The 22,272-nt window shown below is 36.5% G+C and overlaps 1 protein-coding gene across 1 annotated transcript in view; it reads right to left on the reverse strand.

The window, feature by feature from the left end:
* Positions 1-21,543, reverse strand: part of BRCA2 (BRCA2 DNA repair associated) — a 60,784-nt gene extending 39,241 nt beyond the window's left edge. Inside the window, exons 1-11 of the mRNA XM_086713988.1 lie at positions 21,374-21,543; positions 20,512-20,613; positions 17,974-18,219; positions 12,397-12,505; positions 11,731-11,777; positions 11,586-11,626; positions 11,282-11,393; positions 10,486-10,535; positions 9,489-9,600; positions 7,536-8,654; positions 1,343-6,136 (exon numbers count right to left, since the gene is read on the reverse strand). Coding sequence (XP_086570114.1) covers positions 1,343-6,136; positions 7,536-8,654; positions 9,489-9,600; positions 10,486-10,535; positions 11,282-11,393; positions 11,586-11,626; positions 11,731-11,777; positions 12,397-12,505; positions 17,974-18,219; positions 20,512-20,578 — 6,697 coding nt within the window. The 5' untranslated portion in view covers positions 20,579-20,613; positions 21,374-21,543. The remainder of the gene's footprint in view (positions 1-1,342; positions 6,137-7,535; positions 8,655-9,488; positions 9,601-10,485; positions 10,536-11,281; positions 11,394-11,585; positions 11,627-11,730; positions 11,778-12,396; positions 12,506-17,973; positions 18,220-20,511; positions 20,614-21,373) is intronic.
* Positions 21,544-22,272: the final 729 nt, after the last annotated feature.

Raw genomic sequence — 22,272 nt, forward strand, 5'->3', positions numbered from 1 at the left:
TTGATGCTTTATTAAAGGGAATGAACTTGTAGAATTTAATAGGAGATGAAAATGTCCATGCAAAGCTTTATCAAGTGTTAAATTATGAAGTGATTTGTTTAGCAAGTAACCAGAAGCTGATTAAGCTGTATATTCATATATAACAGAGGTGAGGGAACATTAAATAGTGATGGTGCTGAGAACATTTATTACAAGTCTGAGTTTGTTGTTGTTGTTGTTGTTGTTTCCCCTAAGCAGGTTAACCCACTTGGGAGTACACATGAACAAAATGGGTTCCTATGAATAAAGCCATTATTTTCCATAAAAGAACTGTGAATCTCTTTAAGCATCTGTTCTTCAAAATTTTTACCAGAGCACAGCAACAGTTTAAGGTAAGTATCATCAACTTTCTACTTTTCCCATAACATAAACTTGGTATGGAATGTGGCCTGGATAGCAATTCAGAAACTCTGTATCCACAGGGTAACTGAAGGTGCCAAGTTGAAGACACTGGCTTCAGTGTTTTGCTCTATAGTAAGAAGAGACTGGCCAAGACCTGTGACAACTCAATTCAACTCAATTCTGTGAGTCCATAGTTTTTACAAAGGAGTTAGTTATTTAATATTTAAGATCATCCACTTAAAAGCTGGAGTTAGTTTTGGCATTTACTTTGATGGTATTTGATCAACAGATTCAATGAGTTAAGATTATTCTTTGTCATTTAACCTAGTTGAACTAAGTTGTTCCATACATATTTCAAAGAGAAGTTAGAATATAGTCCAAATGGCATTAAGACCAGTATGTTACCTGCTAAAAATGACTGACTTTAGAACACTACTTGATTAAAAAAAGGAGGCAAACCAGCACCTATAACTGAAACCAATTTTTTAAGGTCACAGGAGCCAGAGTTGGAACCTCTGTGTTCTTCCTCTCTATACATATTCATATTTATATGGAAACAGTTAATAAGTTGTATTATGCAGGCTGTTATAAGGATAGAAATTTCAGATTTTCTAGGCAAAGAAACTTAACAGTAGCTTCTCAATTGTAACTATAGTAATAATCTCTAAAAATACATCAAAATAACCTCAAAACATGTTTCTTGGTACAGACTCAGAGATAGCAAAAGTGAAGTCACATTCCGCTAAACCATCCACAAGGTCTATAAAAATACAGAGGGCACCTGGTGGGATGAGCACTGGGTGTTGTATGGAAACCAATTTGACAATAAATTCCACATTAAAAAAAAAAAAACATAATACAGCTTGTAATTACCTGAATTGCTGTAAGTTAGCATACCAGGATTACTCAAGACTTAATTTTTAAGTGACTGGCAACCTAACAGGAAAAAATGGACACTTACCAACTGAGGCAAGTACACCTCTTCTTTTCCCTCTTCTTGAATTTGACACAAGCGTCTCCTCAGAGTGTTGGCACGTAGGAAGAAAGTGTCTGGCATGACTTAGCAGGTCAGCATCTGTCAGCTCACCATCTTCCATAAAAGCTTTGGCAATCTCTACTGTTTCTGTTTCAAAATAGTTTCCTGGATCCTTGGAGCCAGTAGAATGAATTTCTGTATCTGTTTTCACAGGAAGATTAGGAAAAGCTTCAGTTTTCCCAAGTTCCATTTTTATATTTTTAGGTAAAGCCTGTTCTTTTTCCAAAAGATGAATGTTCTCAACAAGCGATGCTTTGTTTCCTTGTATCAACTGTTTGTCTTGCTTAAACTGAGAGGGATATGGAGAAACTTGCACAAAGTGATTTTCTGAAGAACCATTTTCAATGTTAGAGTTACTTGATAATTTAAATTCTTTACTGTAGGCTTTTTCCAATTTGGAGTTTACAGAGTGTTCTGGGGTTCTGTTATCTACACAAGAGGGAGGAGGCATTTTCGATACATCTTGTCTAGATGTAGATGAACGCTGAGGACTACACTCAGTTCTCATCACATCAAATTCTTCTAGTATTCCCTTAACTTTGCATAAGGCACTTTCAGAAACTGGAACTTGTTGCCCACTTGCTGTACTGAATCCAGAGAAAGCAGATGATAGTAAATTTGGGGGGGTATGTATCATAGTATTTTCTTCTCTTGTGAACTTGTCTGAGTGATCCTCATTATGTTTAAATGATACTTTGGAAAAGGGCTGCTTGGCACTGTCTTCTACCTTAGAAAACACCTGTCTTGCCTTTTGTAATGCAGCATCTGATACTTGTACACATTTTCCACTTGCTGTGCTAAAAATCCCACAAGCATTTGTATACGAGACGGACTGGGGATGCTTCCCTGTACTAAGTTTACATATATCAGAAGTTTGCAAATTAATCTGACGAGGTGGTATTTCAGAACGTGTCTCGAATCCAGAAATACTTTGGTTAAGTTGTAGAGTTTGCTTACTTTGAGTCTCAGCAAAATCTTTATGTGAAGGCAAACTACATTCTGCACCATCCAGAGAATTAGGACAAATAGTATCTTCTGAATCATCCAGCGCCTTACGATAACCTGCCAAAATCTTCCCTGGTTTACTCTTGGTGGTTTGCTTAATTGCCATACTGCAGTTTTCTGTAAATCCCTCTGTCACTTTTGTCTCGTGTGCAACTAAGACTCTTTCACTACTTGCTGTAGTGTATACAGGCACAGCATCATTTGAATCAGAATTCAATTTCTGAGTTGAATCAAAATTATTTGAATCAGAAACCGTCACTTTAATGGCTGTATTTTCATTTTTGCATGAGAAATTAGTCACAAGTTTCTGAACGCAAATATCTTCGTTTATGCTTTGTGGATCTGTGTCTGCTTCTCTTACAGTGAACATGATTTCAGAAACACTGGTGTTCTCTCTCTCTCCCACATTCCTCACCACTGGTTCAATACCAGAATTATCAACTTTATTTTTTGAAAGATATCCTGATATATTATACACTGTTTTTTCTGGTTGATCATCCAATTCTCCTTCTCTAAGCCATTTTTTTACTTCAAGTATTGAAGACTGACTCACAGAAATTTTTCTACCATGTCCTGTGTAAAATGATAAAGCTGAATTTTCAGTGGCTGAATAAGTGGATTGATTTGTACAAGTTGTAGGCTTTTTTGCTGTTTCTTTTCCTGTATTTTCATGTACTTTAACTTTCAGAGAGGCACGATTTGGTATTTTAAGATTTTCAGTTTGTTTGTATAAATTATCACTTAAGAGCCTGGGTACCACCACGATCTCGTTAGAAACAAGGTTTTTCTCTAGAGGCTTCTGCATTTCTTCCTCCTTTGAAGCAGGTGTTATTTCAATCGTTTTGCATGCTAATCGCAGCCCACCTTTACACTCCTCTCTGCCCTTTGACATCTTTGTCCCTCTATGGCTAAAATTAGTCATCGCGCCTTTATCTTGCTCTTGCTCATCAAAAAGATTTTTCACTTTGTCCAAAGATTCCTTTGCAATTTCTATTTTTTTCCCACTAGCTGTATGAAAACCCAAAATGGTAGGTTCTTTGATCTTTTTGATTTCATATTCTGGTCTTTGCTGGAGGGTCAGTGATTTATTTTCAGTACCAGTGAGGTCACTTTCTTTCATTTTGTCTTTTCTTTCAGTATTTTCCATTTTCTCATGACGTGAAATGTCTACTTTGTTGATATCTATGCCAGAAAGTAATTCAGAATTTAAGGAATCTGCAAAGTTATTCAATTCTTCTTCTGTACATTTTTGATCAAGGAGATTTGTAACTTTATTTAATGATGCTCTAGAGACTCTTATATTTTTCCCACTTGCAGTCTGAAAGGATACGTCAAATATGTCAAAATCTTTTGTAATTCGCCCCATTGTATTAGCAGTTAAATGTTCTTTGTTTGATGTATTAACGTGAAGTGTTTCTTCAGCTTTTACAACTTCCAAACAGGTTAAATCTGACAAACCTTCTTTAATTTGAGTGTTGCCCTCCTTTATAAACTGGCTGGGTAATTTCAGATCTATGTCGTGCTGATCAATATATGGCAAGCCATTTTCTTCTTTATGAATATAAACTGTATCATTTTTACTTGAATCACTGCCATCAGATTCTCTGAAGTTATACGTATTTCCGCTGGCATCAGTGTATTTGTTAGCTTTGTTTTCTATGTTTCTCTTGTAACCTTCAGTATCTTCAGCAACCAAAATGCCAGTAGTCATTTCAATATTATTTTGTAGTATTAGGCGGTATTTATTATTTTTCTCATTTAACTTTTTCTCATTGTTACAATTTTCTTTCTTAAACACTGAAACAGAACCATTACATTTACTTGAAGAGAAACTTCTTACACCTACTTCTACAGAAGTTTCCTCGCTAATATTCTCAAGGTCACTGAACAGCTTCTTAGCTTTTTGCAGTGCTTCACTACAAACGTTCAGTTTTGTGCCACGAGCAGAGTAAAAGCCTCTAAACTCCACTTCATTTTTACCTGTTAAATGGCCAGAAGCACTTTTGTTACAGCTGGTTTTTGACAAGCAAGCAAACTTCTGCTTACCTCCAATTATACCTTCAAATTTCTTGCTGCTATCTCCCTGACTGATAGATAGGGCATTAATTGTGAGACGGAGATGACCATCTTTCCGTTCCTCAGGAGTGGTATTCGAGATAGTGAGGTGTTTTTCGGGCATCTCATATGGATTTTTCTGTTTCATGTGGCTTGGTTTTCTAAACTGTGTAAATTCAAACTGACTTCCTGATTCTTCCAAAATGGTAGAAAGTTCTGTAATTTCTGCCTTTTGGCTAGGTGTTAAATTATGATTTGAATCAAAATCTCGCTTTAAAGATAAAGTTGGAGGAGTTGTGTGACGATTTTCACTATCAGAAACATATGCGCTACTCTGCACACACCCAGATACAGTATTAATTGACTGTGGATCAAGTATATGAGGTTTGCTCAGTTTCTCTTGACTTTCTAATGAAGTATTTACAATTTCAATACAAGCTAAGTTAGTAGGATAACGTTCTTCAATATCTTTGAAGAGCATTTTGCTTTTCTTAATGTTGTGTTCAGAGAGTTTTATCTCTTTATTAGAAGCTGTTCTGAAGCCATTTCCAAAATTGTGATTTAAAACTGGATCTGATAGTCTTGCCCAATTATCCATGTAATCATTATTTCCATTTGATTTCATATCTGAATCAAAGGTGATGTCTGATTTTGAATCTTGGTCTAAAGTCATTCTGAGTTGCTGCTTTATGCTATTTCTATCCTTTTCTGTAAGATCATCTATGTTTGATGAATCAAAACCTTTCGTAATTGACACTTTGGCTGCTTGTTTGTCATCCATATCTGTATACACTACCATGGTAGAGTTCTCGAGCACAGGTTCTTTTACACAACAGAGGTCTGAATCTTTAAGTTCCTTAATACTTCCTAAAACAGGAACATTCCTTTCCTTAGTTATTTTAAAGACAAAATTATCACCATCTGGGAAAAGTTCTTCAGAGTTTGGATTGATAGTTATTTTTGAAATTAAAGTAGTTTCTTTTTGGTCTTTTTGGATTATTGTGAGACGTGCATTTTGGTTGAATGGTACCTTCATAGAAGGCAATGCTTCTGTTACATATTTTTCAGTTGACAACAACTTAGCTTTTTTAGCATGTTCATTTAAAACATGTATTTCTTGATTATTTTCCATGGTTTTGGTTAATTCAAAACCAGCTTCATGATTCTTACATTTTAGTGTCTCTGACACTTCATATGATTCTCTTCCTCTGGAAAGCCCGACTGGGTTTGACGGAGGATCCCTGGGGTGAGGAGTTAACTGGCCGGTATTATCCGGGTCAGATGAAAAGCTTTTCAGAGTCTGAAAGTGAATACCACTATCTTCCACTTCTGAATATGGCACAGAAGGTTGGCTTACTGCAGGCAAGATCTCTTCTTTTCTATCTGCAACTCTTTGGCTTTTTGTATCACCTTCACAGTGTTTTTCCTGTAAGGATGACAGACAATCCGTTTCTGTGCTTATAAATGATTGCAGTTTTTCCTTCTTAATTTTTGCTTCTTTATAATCAAGATCCTGAGATATTATTTTATTATTAGGAGAACTGCTTCCATTATTGGAAACTTTTCTCAGAAGTGTCCCAAAAGAGTTGGTTAAGGACAAAATTGGTTCTTTGGAATCATTCTGCAAACAGGTTTTTTTGACAGAAGAATGCAATAAACCTAAAGACACAAAGTGACAAAACAAAATTAAAGTACCATCAATCACGTTTACTAAATATATTCCACTAAGTAAAAAAGGTAGTATCTACGATAAGAATTACATGGAAAGCAAGAAGCGAATGTCAGGCTTAAAGAATTCTAAATAGTCTCTATTTGAAGTTATTATATTTTCAACTAAAGACAAATAGAACTTAGTATTCTTTTCTAACATGTATCAATTCAATTAAAATTAGTATGTAGTTCAAGAAAGCAGCCACCATAAGTAAAATTCAAATTAGTTTATTGGAAAATAAAACTGGAAAAAAGTTTCATTGCTAAATAGGTGTAATAGGAGATAAAAAAAACAAGGCAAAGAAAAAGAATTAGAAAAGTAATTACTTCCTTTACTTAATTCAGTCTTTGATACTGAAAAAAAAATCAGCTTTTAAAAATAGGCTCTACAGATGAAGGGCCTGAAAAATGTCCTAATCTCAATTATAAAGGCAAATGAATTAAACTGCTCTGAGTTTTTTTTTTTTTTTTAAATCATCCCTCTGAATTCTGTATTAGGAAGTTAAAAATATTAGTCTCATTTAATCAATGGCCACTACTATATATTAGCTGTTTCACTGATTTTAATTCTGACATATACAGTATCAAACATTCTTCTCTGGAAATTAACCCAAATCTCAAACAGTTCCTCTACATTCCAGTTTATTCTATCCACTAAAATCTTCTCAAAGGATAAAATTGCCTTTTTAACATACAATTCAGCTACTGATAAAGGAATCACTGCTCAAATAAAAACAGAGTCTCACTGTGCATACTGACACCAGATATTAATAACTCTAACTAATCTCTAAATATTTAAGAAAACTAGGTAACAACAGTAACCACTTTTATTTTAGAAGTGACTTACATTAAACTTAGCTAGAAGTTAGCTTTTTTCTATTTTTTTTACATGATTTAGAGAATATCTAAATAGACAACATATTTACAGAACTGTCAAATTTACATATAACAAAATTAAAGCAGGAATTAAGTAGTCAAGTTCTTGATGATTCTGAATCAAATGCTCTGTCTCAAGAGGCATGATTGTATACAGTATATACTATATAAACTGATCCAACCAGTCTGAATAAAATGATTTTGAACATTGGCAATCAAAGGCCTAAACAATAATGTATGTAGACATTGCCCGATACTGAATACAAGTACAGTGATTTAAAAAAACCAAAAAACTACAGAAGGAAAACCAAAAAAGAAACTACAGAAGGAAAGCAGGCAGTGTATATTTTAAAAAAGATTAGAGAAAGACTCGCATATTCAAATAAGACAACTTGTCAACAGCCACAAAACTATACATTCTCTCTCTCTCCCTCTCCCACTTTCACACACACACACACACACACACTCGTACCTGAATCAGCATTTGTAAATGTCAGTGGTCCTTCCAAAACGTTTGCTTCAAATTGGGCTGAATAGTTCATCAGTCCCGATTGCTGGTCCTTCTGTGTTTTTAGTCCTTGATAAGATGTTTCATCATTTACAACATAAATAAACTTTTTTGTTTTCTTTTTCAAAGTGGATATTAAACCTGAATTCTTCAAAGGTACAGAAGTATGTTTGATAGTGGCTGGCCAGCTTCCATTATCAAGTGAACTTGTACTTAAAGAATCCTCTTTCTGTGAGCAAATAGAATGTTTTTCTAATCCACTTTCAGAGGCTTCATGTTCTTCTTTAAAGTTTGGATCAGTTATATTGTTTGAGAACACTGCACTGAATGTCTCTTCAGGTGATTCTCTTATCCTGAATATAGACTTTCTGATACCCTGAAGTGGAGAAGCTATTAGAGAAGTTTCAAATACTGCTTGCTTTACTGCAAGAATGGAATCTTCATGAGATTCAAGACACTGCCCTTCATCTATCTTATTTACCATTATTTCCTCATTTAATATCTTCTCTGTACACTTGGGTACACCTGAAATCTGTGGTAAAGAATTTTCTAAAATAATAAAGTTGGTACATTCTTTCTCTGTGGTTATGAGGTCTTTTTCTGAATTATTTTGGTCAGAAGAAGAAATATGCAGTAGAGGTAATTTCTCCATGTGGGTTCCATTTAGACCTGAGAGGGTTAGGTGACACGATTCAGAGGCTGAAGATAGTACAACTTCCTTGGAGATTTTATCACTTCCATTCCCAAAGGGCTTCTGATTTGTTACATTCGAATCTAATGGATCACTGGCATTTGCTTCCATTTCAGATACAAAAGAATGTTTATTTTCTTTCATTTGTTTTTTGGCTTCTTCACATTCATTGGTTGTTTCATTGAAAATATTTTTCCTAGTCTTGCTGGTTTTTATTTTTTGTAGGTTTCTTGTTTTACATTTAGGAACACATAATGGAAAACTATCTTCTTCAGAAACATCTGCAACTCCTTCACATACTTCATCTTCTAAGACATTTGGTGTTGAGTTTCCAAAAGGGTCTTGGCAGCTATTTACTTTATCACATGAATTCCCTACCATTTTCCCCAATCCTGTTAAAATTTAAAACAGAAGCATATTAATAACATTTTATAATATAGCCATATAATTTATACTATTCTTGCAACTGTTCTCAAAGAGATAGCATATACCACATAACATGTAATGTGGCATTTAAAGGGTTATCCTGAGTGCTAGCTTTTTTAGGGAGGGGAAGGGAAGGAGGGTGCCACCCTTCCCCCATTCTTCTGGTAAAGACTGATTCCAATGTCTCCAAATCCTTCTATTCATACTCTAATCCTAATATTCCCCCCCCCTTTTTTTTTTACCAGCTCTACACAATTAAAACTCATGCAATCTTAGTATATATTCTCAATTTAACATTCTAAGATTTATCAAACCAGATGTTCCAAATTAATTTTGTGGCCCTATAATAACTGAGAGTAAAATCTGATTTTACACACACACACACACACACACACACACACACACACACACACAGAGTTATCCAATCCCACACATTTATACAGAGATATACACATACCAAGAAAAATGCAATATTCCAATGATGTGATTAGGTAACTTTGAGTACATGTGCAACCCAAATTACTAATTAGAAATAAGGCCTTCACATTTTGTTAATTTTTAGTCTTATTTTTATCTCTGTAAGTTTTGAGTTACAGGTTTTGTTTTGGTGTCACTATAGGATATTGAATGGTATTATCTTACCATGATTTAACATTTTCATTTAAATCACATTAGCTTCTACTCAGAGAACTTTCATTAATTAAGAAGGAAAAGCAGTGTATTTTCTTTTTAAGAAAGAAGTAATAATACTTTAATGCTGTCAGTTAAAAACAGTAGTTCAATTAAATAGAAGGACTTACCTTGACTTTTAGCTTCTCTTTGACTTTTTTTTTCACTGTCTGGCCCAGAAGGGATAAACCTATCATTTTTCTTCAGACTTTCGTCATGGTTACAGAAATAGCTTTTAAAGATCTGCAAAAGTTGTATTTTAAAGTCACTAGTATAAAAATTCTCACTATGCATATATTCAACTTAGAGACATCATTACTTCATAGGAAGTCAAGAAAATCACATATAGAGTATATATATGCAATGGAGTATTACTTGGCCATAAGAATAAAATCTTGCCATTTGCAATGACGTGGATGGAACTAGAGGGTATTATGCTAAGCGAAATTAGTCAGTTGGAGAAAGACAAATATCATATGACTTTCACTCATATGAGGGTTTTAATACACAAAACAGATGAACATACGAGAAGGGAAGCAAAAATAATACAAAAACTGGGAGGGGGACAAAACGTAAGAGACTTAAATATAGAGAACCAACAGAGGATTGCTGGAGGGGTTGTAGGAGGGGGAAGGGCTCAATGGGTAAGGGGCATTAAGGAATCTACTCCTAGATCATTGTTGCACCATATGCTAACTTGGATGTACATTAAAAAACAAATAAATTAAAAAAAAAAAGAAGAAAATCACATAGGATCGGGCTTAAAGACTTTATCAAAGACTTAGATAAATCATAAATTAAGGAATGAAAAAATGTAAGATAATATTTCAAGGCATTCTAAAATTATTATTTTTTAAAATTTTTTTTAACGTTTATTTTTGAGACAGAGAGAGACAGAGCATCAACGGGGGAGGGTCAGAGAGAGAGAGGGAGACACAGAATCTGAAACAGGCTCCAGGCTCTGAGCTGTCAGCACAGATCCCGATGCGGGGCTCGAACTCACGAACTGCGAGATCACGACCTGAGCCAAAGTCGGACACTTAACCGACTGAGCCACCCAGGTGCCCCGTGGCATTCTAAAATTATAAGCAACTGCAACAGCATCCTCAATTTGTCATATTTACTTACAGCAGTAGTGTCATTAGGAAATACAGCTGCAGATGCTTCCTCATCTCTGACTGTAAAAAAAAAATTCAATTTATCTATACTGTATTATATACCAGACACTAAGGTTAATGTGAAAACTGCAGTATTTTCTAGTCATACATCAAAAGACACATACACTACTGAAATAAATGATGCATTTGAAACAAAACGAATTGACTCAAGTATGGTAATTAGAAAGGTCAATCAACATAGTGAATAAGCTACATTCAATTCCTTAGTACCACTCATAAGGTGCTAAGAAACTGTGGTTTGATGACCCCGACTTTAAGGTAATACTATCCATAAAGACTAAGAAAATCAGATGGAGCTATGGGGTCATGACTTAAGGATAAAGCTTATAGACTTTAGCATTTATTTAGATAATAATACACTCTAAAAGCATATTATATGTCAAATACTTCTTACTTTTCAACATGCTTTTACCTCTATTATTTCATCTGAGCAACAAAAAAAGTTAAATCCTAGCCAAAGAGAGAATCAAAATGGAATGTACTTTTGCTAGAATAATAAAAAAATCCTGGTTTGCATATAGATGGACTCCTACAGAATACTACTCCTAGAACACCATGTAATGTACCTGTAATCCCAATATAAATAGAATAAAATTATTCTGAACTACTAACCACTTCTCAAAGATAGTATAATCTAATTACTATCCAATTATCTTTTCCTATTTTCTTTTTGTCAGAAGCATTTAGAGATGACACTCTATCAACATTATCTACCATCTTACATGATACACATTTGCTAGTATTACCTATGAGTACAGTAGAACTAAGGGTTGGTGGTGTGGCTAAAGAACTTGACCAAGACATATCGGGATCCACCTCAGCTCCTAGACTTTCAGAAATACATTTTGGTGTCTGACCCTGGAAATAAGAAAACAGTTTGTTTATTTCACATAAATGCACTAATGATTAAGAGTATTTCTTTCACTTATCACTCACTGAATGCCTACATGAGACCATAGGTACGTATTTGTAAATCTCAGGGCACAGGCAGGACACTGTTGTCAAACTCTCACTTCTCCACAAGAAAAATAAACTAGGCGGAATATTTACCTTCATAAGCTTCGGTGTATGAAACAAGCTTCCACATACCACTGGGGGTAAAACAAGGGGAAAATTACTACATTTTATTTTTATTAAAATTTGAGTCTTTTAGAGCTAAAAAAAAAAAAAAAAACAACCTCATTTTTAATCATACCCGACTTTTCTCTTTGTGGTGTTACATGTGTACTTCGTAGAAGAGGACTAAAATGGAAAAAAAAAAAATTATTCAAAGATAACAGAAATGGCAAGAAGAAACAAAATATTAATCTTATTGAAAAAAAAGAGTCATATCAATTATTAGAATTACACTACTTTGTAATATTTTGTTACTTTTTAAAAAGTAAACATCTCATGAAAAATTAAGTAACCACTAAATTATGTTTAAAATGTCCACAAAAGTAGTACAAAGCACTCACAAATTTCAACTGCTAGGAACTGTACATCTTGAACTTAAAAATTATGCAATTATGTAAAGTGAATCTATAAAGTCATATTCTTTCAAAGCACACAAATTATTTTAAGCTGCTATATCAAGGGCATTGTTTTTCATCAATATTTTTATAACTTAAAAATGTCACAGAATATAGACAAAAAACCAGTGAATTCAACATAGTAAGAAAAACAAAGTAAATGTTTCTAATGTAAAAATTATTGAATTAAAAAACTCAACCTAAAAGGAGATTATTTAAAAGTAGAATTTCCTCTTTCAGGCTTTTAGCCAAAATATTAGCATGAAAATTAGGTGCATTTCTAGAAAACAAATAGCATATGTGGGAAAAAGTTTCATTTAAATATTTTAATAGAACAAGTTTTACCATACCTTTCACTAAGACAAGAATTTAGAGGTGGGCTGGTAACATCATTTGTTTGATCCATTTTAGACTTCATTGTGCAACAACTTTTATGTTTACTATTGGTAATATCCTTTCCTGAAACAGTACAATAATTCAGTGAGTACGTATATGCTCTGGATTGTGAATTTTCATTCTCTGGAAGTATTTAAAAACAAAAAATCTTATCCTGGGAAGGAGAATGTATGGGCAGTTCAGTTGAATTGGTTTCTCAGTTTGTTGATTCCTTCCAAAAGGGGAGGTCTCAAAGGATGTGTGCCCTCATTCAACAAGTATATAATATATATCTAAGACACTGTGGGACACTTCAAGGAGTTCATAACATAGCAGGAGAAATTTTTTGAAATTCCACACAAGTGGAACACAGAATAGAATGTTTTATGCCTTACTATTAAGTCACAGGCACTAGGGTATTATGAAGGATAAGAGTATAGAAAAAGACATTTACTAAAAACCTACCGACGTACCAAATTTGATCATATTAGTCTTCTGCTGAAAACTTTCAAGATCTTGTTCTCAAGAGCAAGCTCAAATTCCAAAACAAAACTCCCTAGTAACAAGGACTTTCATCATCTGCCTTAACTTCTATGACATTCTTTCACTCTACTTTTCAGCCATACCCAACCACCTGCATATCCTGCAAGAATGCTCTCCGTCACTTCAGGCCTTTGTACAAACTGTTTTTCTCTCTTTTTATTTCTCTTGACTGAACATCCTCTTTCAGTCTTCCATTTTGAAACTACCTCCTCTGGAAAAATTTAGTGGTCCCTAACATGAGATTAAGTGATAGCTGGTGCTGTATGTTCCTCGTAGAGTTTATCATACAGCATTCTTGCTTCCCCTCCTAGAAATGTGAGTTCCTTGACATAGGGATGTTATTTATCTCTGTCTCCTTAGCAACTATAATCAATGCCTAATGTTATAGTCACTCCACAATTCCTGGCTGGATGAATTAGCAATGATTAGAAAAAACTACCACTGTTGACGAATACATCTATTTTCTCCGCAATAAGGCTCAGTCAGGGTTTCTAAAGCTGTATCTGGCTCTATCAAATCCAATTTACAGTGTGGAAATATTCCTATTTTCCGTATCACAAATATGGTATTTGAGGCATTTATTATTACTCTTAAAAACTGCTTTCAAAAATAGTTGCTTTAGCTGATCCTATAATCTCTAACTTAGAAAAGTTTGGGGAAAAATAAGTTGCATTAGTGTTAATAAAATAAGGCAAAGACCAAACAAAACTATTTGCAGTAGCACATGCAAAACACTGTGTTATATTACTCATTTCTTAAGTAACAGGAAATGGATATAATCGCTACTAAGCCAAATACACGTGTGAGGTAAACCCCACTTCAATGAAATATCCAAGTTTCTCTAATGAGACTTTTAGTTGACACTAAAAAGTAGCTAAACCTATTTTTAAAATTTCACTTTTCCCAGTTCACTTTAACAAAGATCTTAATCAGGAAACGACTACTACACACTCAGAATGGTTAAAGCCCAAAACAAAAACAACACCAAATGCTGATGGGGATGTAGAACAAGAAAAACTCTCACTCACTGCCAATGGAAATGAAAAATGGTGCGGCCACTTTGGGATTCAGTTTGAAGTTTCTTATGTAACTAAATATATGCCTACCATATGATCCAGCAATCATGCCCCTTGGTATTTTCCCAAATGAGTTGAAAACTTAGGTCCACACAAAAACCTGCACATGATAGAGCAGCTTTGTTCATAACTGCCAAAACTTGGAAGCAACCAAGATGTTCTTCAATAGGTGAACGGATAAACAAACTGGTACATCCATATAATACAGCATTATTCAGTGATAAAAAGAAATGAGCTATCAAACCATGAAAAGATGCAGAGGAACCTTATGTTGCTAAGTAAAAGAAGCCAGTTTGAAAGGTTACATACTGTATGATTTCCACTATATGACATTCTGAAAAAAAGACTGTAGACTGTAAAAAAGATCAGTGGTTGCCAGGGGTTTGGGGTGGAGGTGAGTGAACAGGTGGAGAGCAAACACAAGGGGGCTTTTAGGGCAGTGAAACGATCCTGTAGGATACTGTAATGATGGATACGTGACATTATACATTTGTCAAAAACCAGAGACCTGTACAAATAATGAACCCTAATGTAAACAAACGACTTCAGTTGATAATAAAGTATCAATATTGGCTTAGCAATGAACACCCAAATGTAAAAAATAAAAAGTAAAAAAATGAAGCAGGTAAAAATAAGTCATATCCAAAAAACATTTGCCAAGTAATCTGAGAATCTCATAAAAAGGCTGAATAATGGTGAGATAAACTCATACGATTTTACTCAAAAGGACTGCTGAGAAGCAGAAATAGTACATTTCCTCATGAAACTTTAGGGATAATTCTCTTTTGAAAACAATAGATGTCAGAATGAAACAAGTAGGTTAAAAAACAGCTTAAGTCTTACATTTTAATACTGAATTTAAACTAAACAAAAACAAAAGGAATCAGGAAACTATAGTCAGAATTATTTATGCACTATAACCTTAAAAATTTTGATTAATCTGCACTGAGAGTGGCCTTATTAATTCATTCCTGTCCCTCCCTAATTATAGATAGACCAATTCCAACTCTTTCAAGATTCAGTAGAATTAGCTTAAACTGGTTTATAGAGCTTTTCCTGAGCCCATTAAAATACATGGCTGCTCCCTTTACTATGCCCACAACATAGCACTTTTGCAGGTGATCCTATTATAGCGTATACCACACTGTATATTTATTTACATACTTTGTCTTACACAAGACTGAGTTCCTAGAAGTCAAAAGCATCTTATTCATGTTTGTATCCTTAATGTCTAACAAATTGCCATGCACAAAGTATGGAATATTGGTTGACTGAATGATTTCCTTTTCTGTGTTCTGCATTTCATCTGCTAAATATTCCTTAAGGCTCTATCCTAAGCCTCATCATAATCAATTTCCTCAACACATGTGATGACTTTATCACTTTGTTGATTCCTATAACTTTCTTTCCTATCTGTATGCTCTCTTAAGTTTTAATCTTGTATTCCCCAAATCCTTCAGGACATCATCTTTACACCTCACCACTGTCTCAAATTGCAGTCCAAAACTCAACCTACTTTTTTTCATCCTTTCAAGCCTTTTCCGTCTTAAACCTGTTTTTCCTCCAGTGCTTAAAACGTCTACGAATGTCACCATTATATTCTTAGTTATGCTCTAAACCTGTGATTTGATCCTTTCTCTGAAATCCCTAGGTCTAGGATATTGTGGGGTCTTACAGTTTCTATCTTCCATATCCGCTTTCACTACCACTACTCTAATTCAGGTGGTTGGCCCACTACACCCTGGACCATTATGTGTCCTAACTCGTCTCCCTGCCTCCAGTCTTCCATTTCCATGAGAATCACCCGATTAGTTTAAAAGGTACACTTATGGGCTCTATTTCTAGTGATTCTAATTTAGTAGATTCAGATTAGGGCCTGAAATTTTCCCTTTCATTCAGGACTTCAGGAGATTCTCACAATATAGGCATCTCATTTTGAAAAAAAAATCTCCAAAGATTGGGTCCAGTTATTAGGCTTTCCAAAGCAAAATAAATACTCATTTATTCTGTAAATATTTACTGAATACTCACTTTTGTAGGCCACTAGGTATCCAGTAACATACAAGAAAATCTTTGTCCATTACCTATGTCCTCTTTGTATGTGCATTTTCTGGTACCATGAATTTCCTCTTTCACAGTATTTATTCCACTGTAATTGCTTATTTTAAGTCTCCTCCAGTAGAAGCTAACAGTGTGACAAGGAAAACTTCCCAGAAGCACATACATAAATCAAGACCTGAAAGATGAGCTTGTTAGATAAAAAGGTAGGAAGAACTAACTAACTTCTGGACAGAGGTAACAATCTATAAAGAGCCATGGAGCAAAGTGGTTTCAAAAAGAAATTCAGTATGAACAAATGGTAAATTACATGGGTGGGAGAGGAATTATGGCAGCATGAGGCACGAGTTAATGAGACTAGATTAAAAAAGAACCTTGTAGGGGCGCCTGGGTGGCGCAGTCGGTTAAGCGTCCGACTTCAGCCAGGTCACGATCTCGCGGTCCGTGAGTTCGAGCCCCGCGTCGGGCTCTGGGCTGATGGCTCGGAGCCTGGAGCCTGTTTCCGATTCTGTGTCTCCCTCTCTCTCTGCCCCTCCCCCGTTCATGCTCTGTCTCTCTCTGTCCCAAAAATAAATAAACGTTGAAAAAAAAAAAATTTAAAAAAAAAAAAGAACCTTGTAAATCATGTTAAGGAGTTAAGATTTTATCATGAAGGCAAAGGGAGGTAGTCAAAGATTTGAAGCAGGAAGTAGCATGATCAAATTTACATGTGATTTTTCTGGACAACCTATCAAATAAACTCAATTGTTTTAGTCTGGCATTAAATATCTGGCTCTAGGTGCTCTTTCTAGCCTTAGGTTATTTATTGGTCCGTTTTAGACATGCAACACTCCAAACAATCTGGGGTGCCTGGGTGGCTCAGTCTGTTGAGCGACCGATTTTGGCTCAGGTCATGATCTCACAGCTTGTGAGTTCGAGCCCCGCGTCAGGCTCTGTGCTGACAGCTCAGAGTCCGGAGCCTGCTTCGGATTCTGTGTCTCGCTCTCTCTCTCTCTGCCCCTCCCCAACTCGTGCTGTGTCTCTCTCTGTGTCAGGACTGAACATTAAAAAAAAAAAACAAAAAACCTGAATTACTTGACATTCTCTTAACAAACTACATCATCTTCCTCACGTTTTTCCTCTGCCTAGTACATTCATTATTACCCTGCCATCTTCAAATTTTTGGATCTCACCTATCCTTCAAGGTTTAATTCAAATAAGTCACTCCCCAATTCCCCCCCAAACTTATTTATGCTCTTTCTTCTCAACTCTCACTGTACTTTTTGTACTTTGCTTTTGACACGTGCCACATTCAATCTTAGACTGCTCTTTATCTGTCTACTGTTAATTCCCCTTACTTGACAGTAATACTCCAGAGAAAGGAGAATATGTCATTTAAATAGGTGATAAACATTTGAATGACTGAACATATAATCTTATTACATGATTGATTGGAATACCTGGCATGTATGCCAGGGAAACTGTTACCAAATCAAAAGACATTTATAGAAAATTGATAAAAATACCCTTCTCTGTCCTCTGTGATAACCTGCATAAATAGAGTTTATTTAATTAACATCAAAACAAATCCCACTTGGTGTTTTTTTTTTGGAGGGGGGGGCAGAAGAAAGATATAATTTAACAAACTAGGCAGGATATATTAAATCAAAGGAGGGAAGAAAAGGAACACTAATTAAGTACCTGCATTCTTTTATTTAATCCAAACTTATAGGCATTATTTTCATCATCTCCATTTTTCAAGTGGGGAAAGTGAAGCCGGAGACATTGATCTGACCAGTATGATACAATTACTAATAGAGCTGGGAGTTTTAACATAGGTTTGTCTCAATTCCTGGTTCATGTTTTTCCCCTAGTCTACTGGACCACATTACTTACCCGAGTCTATTCTGTATTTACCTAATTCTTTTAAAGGAGACTGTTGGTATATTGGTGGAATCAGACCTTGCTCTTTGAATATTATTGGAGTTGAAGCCAACTGATGACAAGGTTTCCTTTGTGGGGTTTTAAACAGGTTTGGTTCATAACTGATTTTATATCCAGATTCTTCTGTGGGTTCAGAATTATAGGGTGGAGCTTCTAAACAAAGTTCTTCAAACCAGTTAAGGCTTATTGGCCCTAAATCTGTAAGAAAAATAAAAATTCCATCTTGGTTTTAATCAGTGACAGGTAAGTTCATGAACCAGTAAAGATCATAACAAAGAAAAGGATGCTTGAGATTTTGACTGTAGATTACTTTTGTTAATGCATATTAATTAAACAAGAGCAGTAATCTGTTCTCCCTCCAATCTGTAGCACGGTCTAACAAGAGTTTACAAAAGTTACAAGGTGATTGCTCCTAGCTATATTAGTTAGCTTTTCTAAAGTTTTCTTTCTCTTATATTCAGGATTCAGAAACAAGTCATTCATAGCAAGAATGCATTCCACAGATACAATTTAACTACAAAGACTACATAAAGGGATGTGACAAATCTGTAAGTACAGGAACATGTAGACTCACAAATCAAATGGAATAAAAAGACTCCTTCCTGTTAAAGAGAAATGACAAAATTTCTACTATGATCTATCTACCCTTAAAGTAGTGATTCTCAATGTGTGGTCTCTGGACTACTGGTGGTGGGGTGAGGGTGAGGGGTAGGTCCCCAAGACAAATTCAAGAGCTCCATTAGGTCAAAACTATTTTCATAATAATACGAAGGTATCATTTCTTTTTTTCACAATGGTGACATTTGCACCCTTGGTGTGTAAAACTGATGACATCTTTGCAGGAGTCAAGGCAGTGGCAATAAACGGGGCTAGTAATTGTATTCCATCATTCACGCACTTGTCAAAAACAAAACCAAAAAACCAGTCCAACTTAAAATATCATTAATGAAGCAGTAAAAATTATTTTATAAAGCCCAACCCTTGAGCACATCTTTTTAATATTCTCTGTGACAAAATGAAAAGTATGCATCAAGCATTTCTGCATATTAAGTACGACAGTTGTCTAGAAAAGCACAAGTGGTGAGTTATGAGCTGAATTAGCACTTTTTCATGGAAAGTCATTTTTAGTAGAAAGAACAACAAATAAGTCATTTTGAGTTGAGTGATTTGGTGAACATTTTCTCAAAAATGAAGTGAGCCTATCACTGCAGAAAAAAGTTTGTTGCCAGTGAGAAAATGACAGCTTTTAAATGGGAATTCGAATTTTGTTAAAAGTTTATTAAGGCTCTGTAAACTTATCTTCTTAATCTTAGGAGATTTTTCTGATGAGATTAGTGAATTAACACATGTGATTTTTAACGCTTAATACAATGTGTCAATATATGGAATATTTGTAATCCACAACACTGACATTTTACAACTTATCAATACCCAATGTTACAACATGGATAAAAGATTTATTCAAAGTGCAAAAAAGACTAATAGAATTAAACGTAACAAGAGTATAAAAAGCTGACGATATGGTTTCCAATTCCATATTGCAACTCTTAAACTACCACTTATCAATTTTTTGTGTATTATCAAAGAAAAATACCCACAATTAACTGAAGACTATTAAAATACTCCTTTTTCTCAACTACATTGGTGTGTGAGGCTGGCTTTTCTTTATACGCTTGTACCAAAACAACATACTGCAACAGATTAAATGTAGAAGCAGGTATGAGAATCCAGCTATCTTCTATTTAGCCAGATATTAAAGTGCAAAATTGTAGGGGCACCCGGATGGTTCAGTCCATTAAGCATCAGACTTCTCAGGTCATGATCTCAAGGCTTGTGGTTTGAACCCCGCCACAGGACTCTGTGCTGACAGTGTGGAGCCTGCTTTGGATTCTGTCTCCTTCTCTCTCTGCCCCTCGCCTGCTTGCGTGTGGGCTCTCTCTCAAATAAAACATTAAAAAAAAATTGGAAAACAGAGCCATCCTTCTTTTTTGGGGGGCGGGAAATACGGTTATTTTTCAAAAAATATTATTTATGTTAATATGCAATGGGTTTATCTTTAAGTGAATTAATAAACATTTTTTTCAAATTCTTAGCTTTTATTTCTATATGGTAGTCTGCATAAACAAAAGCTCTCTGAGGTCCTCAATCATTTTTAAGAGTTTAAGGAGTATTGACACTAAAAAGTTTGACAACTCCTCCTGTCAAGTAACATTACCAATGCTTCTGATTTGCTAGAAGGTCTGTGCTTTAAAAGCAATTCTTCCTACTACTAATTTTAAGAGGCTGGTCTTTTGTTTATCCCCAGGGTTCTACACTTATCTTTTGGCTAACCCTAAATGACCATTTTCTTAACTGGATGGATGACTCCAGAAGGAACAGTTTACAGTGTAAACAAAACCGTCAAGTATTGGATTCTTTTCAGCAAGCATGCATATTTACATATTTTTCTGAAAACATTTTCTCAAGGTAAATGATCAACTTTGTCAATACCTGCTTTATTGCACCGCGTCCTAAAAATTTCAAAAAAAGTTGGTCTCTCTTTGCACCCAATAGGCATTTTTATCTACAATATTACTCCGATGCTTGGTAACTCTGCAAAAACAAACAAACAAAAAAACACCAAATACACTTCACAGGGATGCAGTCCTTGTTAACTGACTCTAAGGTACAATCAGAGAAGCAGGTAAACTTGCCTAAAGTTACATTGTTTCTTTACCTCGGTCCTATCTTTTGGGACGGTAGCTGAACTCACTGCGAGGATGGGAGCGTTCCGTGTTTGTGCTGTCCAACGGAGTCGCCACTAGCCACATGAAGCATTTGAAACGGGGGAAGCGCGACTCAAGAACAGAATTTTAAATGTTTACTTTCAGTTAAGTTAACTAGTCATGTGCGGCTAGGGGATGCTGTCAGTGAGGGGTCCTATGAGAGGTAACTATCTTTGGACAATTTCAAATCAGTAAATCTTCGTAATACAGCAAATGCCGGAGGGCTTAAGCAAGACAGATACAGCGTACCAGGAGCTGTAAAACATTTTCCGGAATTGCGATATTCCGTTAAAGTTAACTTCATCGTCTTCCCAATTAAGGAAACTTCAGACTGGGACATCTGGGGCAGCTAAGGGGCAAATCCTGGGCGGGTGGCGGGGCCCGAAGCTGGGAAGTGGAGTCCCAAGGAAGCGCCAGGGCTCGAGTCCGCTCAGCGGAGGAGCCGAACCCCCGGCCCTTTCTCCCAGTCGGTGCGAGGTTGGCACCGACCGTAGAGGGCGGGAGGCCGCGGCTCCCACCCCGGGAACGAGAGGCGTTCCCCCGCCGCCTCACACCGGCCCGTCCGTCTCCACCCAGCCAACACTAACCGCCTCCGCTGGTGGAGCTCTTTTTGGCCGGAGAAGGCTGACAAAAACCGCGCCGGCACCTCGACCAGAAATCTGAGCCGCAGGCTCGTTTGCGCGGCGATCCACGGTTCTGACAACAACCAAGGCGCGGAGTCCCAGCAGCTCCGCCTCCGCCAAACCTGTTTCAGACGCTCGCGCCAAAAGCCCGCTCCCTGCGCACGTCACGCGGTGACGCCATGACGCGCACGCAACGTGCGCGCCACCCGGAAGTCAGGCTCTGCAGCGTACGTGTGGCGAAAGCCAAGCGCTTTTTCGGCTGCTGAGCGTCCGGTCCGGAGCCGCGTAAAGACGGAGCTGGGCTGCTTCTTGTCTTCTCCCTGAGCCTCCGGAGTACCAGGCCGCGCTGCTGGGGGGGGGGCGACCGCGCACAAAGTGTACTTCGCCACTCCTCATTCCCTCTGCCCCACCTCACGTTTGGGTGACCTCTAGGGTACACGGCCTGGGGTCTTTGAAAGACCTTTGTTCTCCCCTAAGAAAGGCGTCCCCTAAAGTGGCCCACCTTGGGAACCCCCAGAGTGGGCCGTGGTTGTGGCTAACTGCCTTCCCGGTTGCGTGCTCTGCATAGAGTGGAAAGGGCTGAGATTTGAAGCCAGAGGACTTTAGTTCTAGTCCCCATGTTGCTCTTACGTGGCAGGTTTCCAAGACCTCTAAGCCTTGAAAAATTGTGAAATGACCGTAGCTCTCCTGCAGGTGTTCCCCTCTGCAGGCTTCCGTAGTATTTATATTCTTACAGCGGCCAGTCACCCTGTTTTGTGCCTTTCTTTTCTCTAAGTCGCCTTGAAAGACTGGTCTGTCCCCATCGTTCACAGGGTCTGTGACCTGGGTAGCAGGAAGCTTAATTACGGCTGGCTGGTATAACC

Source organism: Puma concolor, chromosome A1, assembly GCF_028749965.1.
Source record: "Puma concolor isolate L17-30 chromosome A1, mPumCon1.1.hap2, whole genome shotgun sequence".
Classification (NCBI taxonomy): domain Eukaryota; kingdom Metazoa; phylum Chordata; class Mammalia; order Carnivora; family Felidae; genus Puma; species Puma concolor.